Genomic DNA, 10906 nt, shown 5'->3' with positions numbered 1-10906 from the left:
TGGCTTCTGCTCACAGGACTAACAGAATTGTAGACAACATAGACATTTCAGAAAAAGCTTCAAAATAAACTTTAGAGTAAAAGTAAAAAAGCTCCACAAGATTTTACAAAGAGCTGTGCAATAAAAGACACTCTACTGCTTGTATTTAGCATCAGAGCAGTAGATTTCTTAGACATTGGATGATTGGGGGCGTTTTTAAGTAATGAATGTGATGCTCTTCTATTTATTCATAGCATCGACCTCATGATTACTTTAACGATGGCTGATCCATGTATGAGTTTAGGAGCATCACTGCATCCAACTACACATTTTACATTTTTAAATTAGATAACCTTTAAATGTACATTGTTCATTTGTCTTGTCCTTTGTTGTATATAGTCTTTAAAGGTATTGTAACTTGTTTCATTGATATCACTGAAATAAAATAAACACCCATTGAAAAGTTGTTGTAGGTTTGAGAGCTGTGGATGCATTAGTGTCATGTGAATTATCATAACACAAGTCTGAAGTCGTGTAATTCACGGCCTCAAACTCACGTTTTGCCGAATAGATACATAGAGACAATAGATCACAAAAATGTCTCTAGTTGTAAACTTACATGACAGCAGGTGTGTTTCAGTTTGATCACGTCGTCTGTTCTGCCCTCTACTGGTTCCAGTAGTATTTGCATCGATAAGATATGTGTAAAAAAAAACAACAACTTCAAAACAGAAATATTTTCTTATTTTAATGCTCCACACCATATATTTTGTTTACAAGAGTATGCGGTCTTATTACACATAAAAAAGAAATAAAGCAGCAATGGGGTAATACATTAAAATCTCCCAGAATTACAGATTTCTTCCCCCATAATGTGGAGTAGAAACGGTTCAGGCTAAATGATAAAAAGATAACAGCACTGTTTTTCCTTCAGTAGCTGGCCAATGTACCACAAATGGTGTATTTATTGTTTAAGCACATCATTGTGCTGTCATGGACAGAAATATTGAAGTGCTGGGTTCTAATGGTCAATAATCAGGTTAAATGAGGGTTGAGACTGGAAAATAAGGCAAATGGTTTTAGAGAGGCAGATTCACCGTGAGAGGCACTTTGAGGTTGGACCAACATCGTTGATGAATCGAACTGGAACAATGTTTTTGTGACTCCAGCTGACAGACACAAGATGTAATGTTGTTAAAAAAAAAAAAATAAAACTTAATAGTTAAGACAATCTTAATAACTATGGCATTATGTGATTATCATAGATAAAATAATTCAAATAAACAGCATCAGGTGCATTTGTGTCATTGAAAACAGTAGAAGACCTTAAATTAAGAGAAAGGGAAGAGAAAACTCAAACATATTTGGGTTTCCCTCTGAGATGTATGGTGTAAACATATTTTTATTTATTTCTTTTTTTAAATGGGAGATGTTGCATGGCATCAAGGCATGAAAGCAGTTTTTAAAATTTACTGCAGCTGCATACAGACGTGGACACGTACATACACTTACACAGAGCTCAGGGAATGGATTCATTTCCATTCCGCTCACTCACGATTTTTTTAATTCCAGCTTCAGTCTGCTACAAGTCAGACTTCTTTTACGCAAATAAAACTTATTCAAAAATGACGTGATGCCTGTCCCTGCAACCCTATATAAATATTAGCTGGTTACAGACGGCTTGTTTGTGGGTCTCAGTTAAGAAGCTCCAGGTAGGTGATCGGCACTTTGCCCTTCTGGGTGCCTCGCTCCCCCATCAGCCAGTCGGAGTCCATGCCAGGAACACTGCTGACTGAGATCACCTGAAGAGACAGCGAGCATGGATGGTGGATACAGTGTTGTATGATTTAAAACAGTACCTAGTATCATGCTACTGTCTTCCATTGCTTTGTCACTAGATTCTTGGATCCAACATTCATCCCCTTCAACACTGTGTTTTCCACACAGGACACAAGGACAACAAACTTAGGAAGTACAGTTTATAAATTCTATTATCACAGGCCACACAGCTTGGAGAATATGTGGGGGCAGATTGGAAAATGTTTTCGTCAGTACTTAAGTGAATGAGCTAATGCTGGTGCACTGTTAATCAACTGCCGGCTTGTCATGGAGAGTTGAAGCTGTTCCAGGAAAGGGAGTGGCTTCAACTTTGCTCAACAGACAAGAACTGAGCCGCATAAGGTTAAAACTGGACGTGCAGGGAATGTAAAAGCATAACAAAACTATTATAATAAAATGCTACTGTTGGTAGTTACACACGACAACAGTAGAGCAGTAGCTTCACGCTCACCTCATCAGCCAGCAGGGAAAGCTCACTGCTGCTTGCAGCATCGTAGTCATAAAGGACTCGGGCTCTGCGGCTGCCGTTGGAGCTGCGCAATTCACTGAATCCAGCTGATGCTGTGGAGCTGCTGTGGCCTGCGGATACGCTGGGCAGGGAGGCCGACGCCACGACATTGGGCACAGAGATGCTGGCTCCACCAGAGGCTGATGACTGGTTGTTGTTTGAGAATGACGAGGGGAAACTGATGGAAGGACAAGAAAGAAACCGTTTCAGCTGCAGACTACTTATGCACAGCCGAGCAGTAAAATGTTAACATCTAATGTTATATCACTTGTGATCATTTCAGCAGGGTCACTGTAGAGTCAGTGTTTTTATCGCCCCTTGTGAGGATAAGATAAAAGATAACTTCTCTGTGACCTCCTACCTAAGAAGGTTTAGTCATAAGTCATTTTCCTCTTTCTGCTGAAAGAGCACAACATTGTGAACGTCACACTAATTGGTGACCAATTGTTGTTGTTTTTTTAAAAACAGGAAGTTTCTGAAGTTAAAACAAGATGGCTATCCAACCATTTCAGAATAGAAAAAAAAACACCCGACTATAATGACTTGCTATGAAATTGAAGTATATCAATACTTAGGAAGAAAAAAGTAATAATTCAGTTGATAGAGGGATTTTACCTGCCCAGCTGTTTCTGCAGATCCACCATGTACTGGTAACACTGTGCATAGTACGTAGTCTGGGCTTCCACAAAGTCATTCAAACAACGTAGGTGGTGAGCCTTACCCCACAAGAAGAGACGTGAAGAGAAGCACATATTTATTTTTACCAAATCTCCTAGACTTTGAAAAGATTTGACCTGGTTATGTCTGAAGGTAGCAGAGATAAAGAAAAATAAAAAGCACATTTGCCAAATTGCTGAACGTCTCCTTTAAACTGGAGAAAATAAACCTGGTGGGGTCAGTGTTGTGTCAGCTGAGCGGCAACTTTTAATATAGAACCTGTGCTGGGTTGAGCCAAACTACATACGTGAGTACTGTTGACACCTTCTAGCAGGAGTCGGGTGATCTCTGCCTGCCGGTCAAATTCGCTCTGGGTCATCCTTAACTCCTGCTCTGCCTGAAACAAAGAAAAACAAAACAACAGAAAGAAAATATATATTTTATTACAGCACTGTCAGCATATATGTGTCTGGTATTAAATGATATTAAGGACAGACTTAATCCCATACGTCTGGTGTACACAGTGCTGTGATTACAAAGTTCACAGATATGAATTCAAAGTACAGCTGAGTTCAAAACATTGCATTTCATTACTTTTTTTTTTTTTAAATAACATATCTAACCCACATTTGGCTGAATTCTAGCTGAAGTTACAAACACTGCTCAGTGGTACCAAAGAGGTTGGAGGAAGTTAACAAGGCAAAGAGAGGACATACAGTATGAGAGAAGAGAAAAGAGGGATATAATTTGAATTATTACTTTGTACACACTCCATGAACATTTGTACCAATTAATGTGTATTCAATATGATGAAAGTAACAAAACTTCTTGCCATTTCACAGGGGATGCAGTTTTCCACTCGGTGGAAATGATTCAGAATTTATGTCATTTTGTTAATTTAACAAAATTAACGGATGAACAGTTGATAGGATGTGAGTTCAGTGGCTCAAGATCAAGGAAGTCAGAGGCAGCTAAAAATAAAACATTTTTTAAACTGATCCTTGACTCAATACAAGGATCTGACTGACCAAGAATAGGGAACAGGAAACAACAAGTGAGCATCACGTTTGTGTCCTGAGGGAAATGCTTCCTTTTCCTCATATTGAGCCAAAGAATTTGATATGAGACCGACCGGAACAATGGCTTGTAGAGACTTGCTAAAAAGTTCAATAAACACATGCCGTGGAGCTGATGGGGACAAAGGTTTGAACCACAGAGGATGTGTTTGGTTCTCGTAGGACTTTTCCATGAAGTCCAACAGTGTGTGTGACATGGAGGAGATAAAGAGAGGGATGGAAAGCAGCTGCTGAAATTACTATCGGAGGATTTTGTGTGTGTGTGTGTGTGTGTTGATTTCAAAGAGGGCTCCAACATTCCACTCACCTCTGTCACTTCCTCTGCTCACATCTGCTGCTTTGCGTTTTGAAAACAGTGACACATTAGTTAGAGCTCCAGCTGCTGCATGGCCACAGCCAACACAACACATTTCACTGGTGTACGTTTGTGTGAGATAGAATCATGCTTTGACAAAACCACAGTACGTACAATGAAGCAGGTCTGTGAGGGGGCCGCACAAATATTCTCGCCTGCTTTCTCACAGTCGAACCAGCTCAGACTCCTGGTGAATGTGCAGTGAACAGTCTTTATCCTTCAAACAAAGACCAGAGCTGGTGCTAAGCTGCAGAAATTGCTGTTTACACCCACTGAATTTAGGCAACACTTTCATTAACTACTTTACAGAACACACATAGGTTTGTAGAGCTTAAATACACCATCAGACAAAATGTGTTGATGGGGCCACAGGCATAACTTGGCTCTGAATATGCCAGAAGGAGTATTATAGCTTTTTAACAGAGGTGGACATCTTTGCTAGATTGTACCGCACTTGTACCAAAACAAAAAGCCACCGATTTACTTTACAAGCTCTGAACAAAGAGGCCAAAAAGCTGGAATAAAGCTAATTTTAAGGGAGAGGTTCACATTTTTTCCAAGTCTGTTGTATTCCTACAGCGGGGGGCCCATATCCACACGGAACAACTTCTACTAAACTGGCATGTGATGATACGGTGAACCATCACAATGGCTGAAGACATCTGCGTGGGTGGGTTTGTATGGGTTAAGTGGGTACTTTTTAAATTGCAGCTTTTAGCACAACATTTCTTTTTTTCTTTAAATTTCCTCTTATTGCAACTCAACAGAAAAACAATTTCAGACTAAAGACTCATTCTATTTAGATTCACATTTGAATACACGTTTTGCACATCAAGACCAGTTTTTATACGGGCATCTTATTATAAACCTACTCTTTAATGTCCACTCCTAGCTTTAACAACAAATTGTTTTACAATATTGGTTGCAGTTGCTGCAAAATACCAGCAGCTTAACTGAGTAGATTTCTCATCCGTTTTACTCCTGGCACGTCAATCATGTTCCACTCTCTCCAAGGATTTCATGTAAATGTCTTGGCCCAGCTGATAAACACTGAGGAATCATTTTCAGACACTGTTAAATAAAAACAGTTTGGATTGGTAGTCATGAAAGACTCTCTGCAACTTTTAAGACCCTCTAGAAGTTATTCTAAATGGCATTTAAAGCCTCAGACACTTAATTCTCTGTAGTTTAACATGTTTGAAAGCCCCCCCTTGGTACCCGTGTTCCACTGGATGTAAGATGGTTCTTCCAACGATAATCATGCCCCATGATGTGAATCTGGTCATGGTTTACACATAACATGGGTACATGGATAATATAACTGCAGTTCAGTTATGATCCTGCAAAGCTTAAATCCAAATTAAGTGTTTGAAATACAAGGCTGCAGGGAATTTCTTTTTAAAGTAGAGCACATGAGAGGAAAAAAGCAAATGGCCAGAAAAAGGGAAGTCTAAACTTCCCGTAGTTGCTCATGTGACTATATTCAAGTCACAAGAAATAAAAAGGGTCAGTTTCACATTGTGTAACTTTGTCAGTGTGTGACTTTAGAGGACACACCCTTAAAATCTCATAAATGCACTAACACTGATCATTAATCAGCATTATAATAAACCCAAAACATGTAGGTACAAAGAAATGGCAGTGTGGCATTAATGTGTGTGTGTGTGTGTGTGTGTGTGTGTGTTTACGCGCACGTACCGCAGCTCTAGCATCAGCCACCCTGGCTTTCTTCAGCCTCGTTTTTGCTGCATCCAAATCCAATCGTTTGTTCTGCAGCAGCTTTCGCTCTTTCTAGATACAAATGATGAGAGTAAAAAAACCTTGAAGACAGAAGTCTTAGCTCCAAACACCACAGATTCACTGCATTTACATGCCCTTAAGTAGCCAGGTTCCAGTCAGCTTACTTGTTTCAAAGCAGGTTTTCATAATCAGGGTCGGTAGGTTTTTTGTTGGAGGATGCCAATTTGTCTGCCATGTAAATGCGCAGATTTTAAATCAGAGTTGACCCAAAGTCTGAAAATATAAGTGCGAGTCTAAACAAGTCGCCTTTCAAAGCCATTTTTTAAAAATCTAGACTCTCCTGTTTTCACTATGCAACAATATAAACAAGCAAAAAAAAAAAAAAAAAAAAAACCACAAACATAAAAAGCAGCAGTTTCTATCTGTGTAGTTAAGATCTTTGAACCAGAAAGCAGATTACTCATATGCTGTATACATACATTTCCAGTAACCAGGTTTCTTAAGGGCATGCAAACTCATTACAATTATCTAAAATAATAATAATAAAAAAAAATGCCTATTTGTCTCTGTAAAGGTCGAATTATACTTGAACGTAAACTTCAACGCAGACCTACGCACAGAAGGGGATTATGGGTAACCGTAGGCCACAGAGGCCCAAAGATCCAAGTAGCTCAAACAAGCTACTTGGATAATGTTGGGAGTCGGGATGGAAACTGAAAAAGAACCAGAAGGAAGAACAATGGAAAAGTAGAAGTAAAATTTCCACAAAATAAAAAACCAAAACATAGAAGATAAGAAAAGTTTGAGAGCATACTGAACTATACAGAACTGCAGACACAAACTATTTGGTTAACAAAAACTGAAAGTTTCACAATTTGGTCTTTGAAATGAGCTGAAATGATGTTTCCTGTCATCTCTGAAAACCTTAAAATGTTTATTAGATGACACCAAAGGAAACAACATTGTAATTCTCCATGTCTATCAAATACATCACATCATCATCTGAGCAATGACTCCATCCAGGCTTCACATACGTTTTTCTTTTGATTGTAATTTTGTGCTTTCCACTTATTCCGTTACATAGACCACACCTCAGCAGAGCATCCTGCTCCCAGAAACCATTCCTGATTCCTGTACGGGTCTGGAAAAAGTTCAGCAGTTCCCATCCATTTTATTGTTGAAACCAACGTTCACCTTTACAGACTAACACATTTACTCTGAGACTGGAATTTGGGCAAAGAATGAACCGTTCTGCCATTATAAACACTGTGGTGATGTGAAGTTTGATGTTTAGTCAAATTTAACTCCGAGCCAGTTGTATACACTGCTAAGTAGGTCTTTTCTGTCATCATTCTCTATAATATTAAGAGAAACTCAGGAAAATAATGATTACAGTAAAATCCCGGTGATGCCGGTAATCAGCTTAAAACCACAGCAGGCATCATGTAAACCTGATAATGAAGCTGAATTAAGACCCATAGTCAAAAATCCAACTCACCAGGATGGTTTTGAAGTCACCCTCTAAAAAGTTTCTGAAAGGTGTCAGGAAATTGATGGCAGCACACTGGATGAACTCACGTTCAGCCCCACCAATCTGCTTCTCAGTCTCACCACACTTTATGAGAGCATTTCCTGAAATGATCAGCAGCACAAACAGAACTTTACTCTAAACAGAACAGTGGAAAGGGGACTGCACAGCAACTGGTCCCAGTCACCTGTGGGTCAGTACAAAGTTACTACAGGGCCCCGGCTATGGGGACGATATTAGGGCTGACACTAAAATGATACTTTAGCCTTTTCCACCAACTGAAAAATATTCTAAGAATTTACATTCGATACATTACAGATCTGAATACTAAAATGCAAGTTGGTTCCAAAACTTTTGAAAAGATGATTCACCTTTACATCCATTTTTTGGGCTCTAACAATTGAGGAATATTGTTCACTTTCAGAATTGAAGTCCCACCGGACATTTTCAGTAATACACCACATATGAGCCACAGTTTCCAGAGTTCTGTGGGGGTTAAACATTCATTTACATCCTTGTACGCCAGGCAGCTCAGCGCATCACTCACCATAGGCTGTTCCAGGACCACATTCATTTCCTGACTCAATCATGGACTGGCCCAGCAGCTCATGGTTGTTCATTCGTGTCGGGGCTTTTTTCTCCAGTTTCTCATATACAAATTCTTCTAGCCGGGCATCTGCAGTTTGCGACAAGAAAACTCAATTACAAAGTCATAAGACTACAGTGAGGGAGCCAATAGCGCAGGCAGTGACTTAAGGACAGTCAGGCCAAAAGGCATGACTTACATTTGTATGTTAAATTAGAAATTCTCATACAGACAAGAGAAACATGGCAGAAAATATGAACAACTTCTTTGTCATGTCGGGAATTGCTCTCATATTATCTGAATGAAAACTGACAATTCTATCCAACACAGCTGTGGTATGTCGTATGTGAACACAGAACAAAATGAGCTTACTAAGACTGTTACACAAGACTGTGACCAGCAGCTGGCCTGTCTGTGTTTGTTGTGTTACCGAGATGCAGTGTCATGGTGTGAAGTGAGGACGACGCACAGCTGAGCTTACAAACTTATTTCAAACACCATCTCAGAGTTGTTACTCATTGTTAATAATACTGCTCTTTTGGCAAACATGCAAACTTCCTAAATTCATGACTTGACTCATGACTTGACTTGACTTGACTAATAGCACAGAAACCATTAATTTCCCCATAATAGGCTGCGATGGTAAATGGTCTGCACTTATATAGTGCTTTTCAAACCTATTGGTACTAAAACAATACGTTGAAACACTGCTGCTCATTCGCACCTAAGTCACACACACCGATGAGGGAGCTGCCATGCAGCTGGCCAACGCTCGCCGGGAGCAACTAAGTTGGGGTTCAGTGTCCTGCTCATGGACACTTGGAGACGTGACCAGAGGAGCCGGGGATCGAACCAACAACTGGGGGGGGGGGGGATTGGTGCATGGCCGCTTTATCTCCTGAGCAACAGTCGCCCAAACAAACAAACACAATGGTGCATCAGTCCACAGATCTATCATTAGTCTAATCATGACTCTACCAGTTCAATTGGTTATTTCCAAAAAGAAACCTGAAACTAGTTACAGGAATAGTTGGAAGAGCCATTGGGTGAATTTCTCCACATCTAAAAAGAAAAGCAGAGCACGCGTCTGCCCTCGAAAGGGCTCCAGTGTGACAGCATTTTAGTTGTCACTCCAGCTGAGCTCAGTCCAGACTCAAAAACGTGGTCTTACTGGGGTTGGGCTGCAGTAAGACTTCTGTCTGCTTCATGATCTTCTCTGTCCATTGTTTGGTGCTCTCAGCTGTGACCAGCAGTTTCTCCAAATGGGCGTCCAGCTCAGTCTTTTCAGCTTGGCCAAGTTTCTCTTCTGTAAACTGACAGAGAAAACATGAGATTATGGTGTGCACACAGATTAGCCACTGCAGAGTCAAGGTTACAGCCCTGAGGTGACATGCAAATCATTTTTATGGAAGGCTCCAAAAAGCGCCAGCGACTGCACGTCCTAACTTAGAAAATAAACCTTATTTGCGTGGCTGCTGGTGATAACGTTAACTCCGAGGCCTGCTATGATATCTATGTTAAACACAGTATATACAGTGCTAGAGATGGACATATTAATGGTATACACTGTGAAACCTGTCAAATTAGGTATAGAACCGAATTCCCTCTATTATGACATCCAGCTTCTTAGCAACACAACAGCAGTCTTGGTAGCATTAGCTGTTTAGCCAACGTTAGCAAGCGAGCTAACAATATCGGAGCAAAGCAGCTAACGTTGGTTGGCAAAAACGGTTAACGGGAAATCTTACTTGTACTGCGCGGCTCAGAAAAGTACCGGCGTCAGCGGCGAACCGCTTCACATTAAAATCCATAGCACAGCAAGAAAACTAAACTTAAATACAACAACTACTTTGTCTCACAGTCAAGCTACCATCTCTACAAAAAATGTCATTGAAGCAACTTTTTTTTTTTCCGGAGTTCCACCCAGCTGTTGATGTCTACAAAGATGGTGTAGGAACAAGATAGTTCACATCCCAATCTTATGCAGGAAGTTAGAAGGCAACCAGGCGCATGCGCACATCGACTCAAAACGTTAACATTTGGTTATACACACAGAAAGTGAAATAATTAAAAATAAATAAATAAATATATGTTTTACATTTTATATTTTAATACATTTTATATATTTTTAATATATATATATATATATATATGTGTGTATAATGTATAGAGACCAACGATAACAATAAGCAAAAGCCAGGCAACACACGTTAAGTTTCGCTTTTCATTGGCAAATATCTGTTTTCATTCGTAGAGGCGACTGTGGCGCAGGAAGATAGAGCGGTTGTCCAGCAATCGCTGGTTCGATTCCCGGCTCCTCCGGTCACATGTCGAAGTGTCTTTAAGCAAAACAAGCGCTTTGAACCCCAACTTAGTTGCTTCCAGTGAGCGTTGGCCATCGGTGTGTGTGATTGTGAGAGCGAATGGGTGAATAAGAAGCAGTGTAAAGCGCTGTGAGCAACAATAGGTAGAAACGCGCTATGTAAGTGCAGAACATTTACTATTCGGGTGTTTTAGGAAACAGCTCCTGTCTATATAAAATACGACACGCGCATTGCAATTTGATAGCATATATTAAAGTGGATTTGCTCTAACATATAAACACAACCCTGGACATTTGGACACAGGCGTATCAAGA

The 10906-nt window shown here is 40.1% G+C and overlaps 1 protein-coding gene across 1 annotated transcript; it reads right to left on the bottom strand.

Annotated features, from left to right (window-relative positions):
* Window positions 1-701: 701 nt before the first annotated feature.
* Window positions 702-10202, bottom strand: sh3glb1a (SH3-domain GRB2-like endophilin B1a). The gene is made up of 9 exons (XM_067486539.1): window positions 10017-10202; window positions 9440-9581; window positions 8230-8358; window positions 7653-7786; window positions 6113-6205; window positions 3291-3380; window positions 2942-3042; window positions 2270-2504; window positions 702-1781 (listed from the first exon to the last, which is right to left on the bottom strand). The coding sequence occupies exons 1-9, from the start codon at window positions 10077-10079 to the stop codon at window positions 1674-1676; spliced, it is 1095 nt and encodes a 364-aa protein (XP_067342640.1). The 5' UTR covers window positions 10080-10202; the 3' UTR covers window positions 702-1673.
* Between the last annotated feature and the right edge of the window lie 704 nt (window positions 10203-10906).

This window comes from Channa argus, chromosome 19, assembly GCF_033026475.1.
Source record: "Channa argus isolate prfri chromosome 19, Channa argus male v1.0, whole genome shotgun sequence".
Classification (NCBI taxonomy): domain Eukaryota; kingdom Metazoa; phylum Chordata; class Actinopteri; order Anabantiformes; family Channidae; genus Channa; species Channa argus.
Note: the sequence above shows the minus strand (reverse complement) of the source record. Positions and strands in the feature narration are given on the sequence as shown.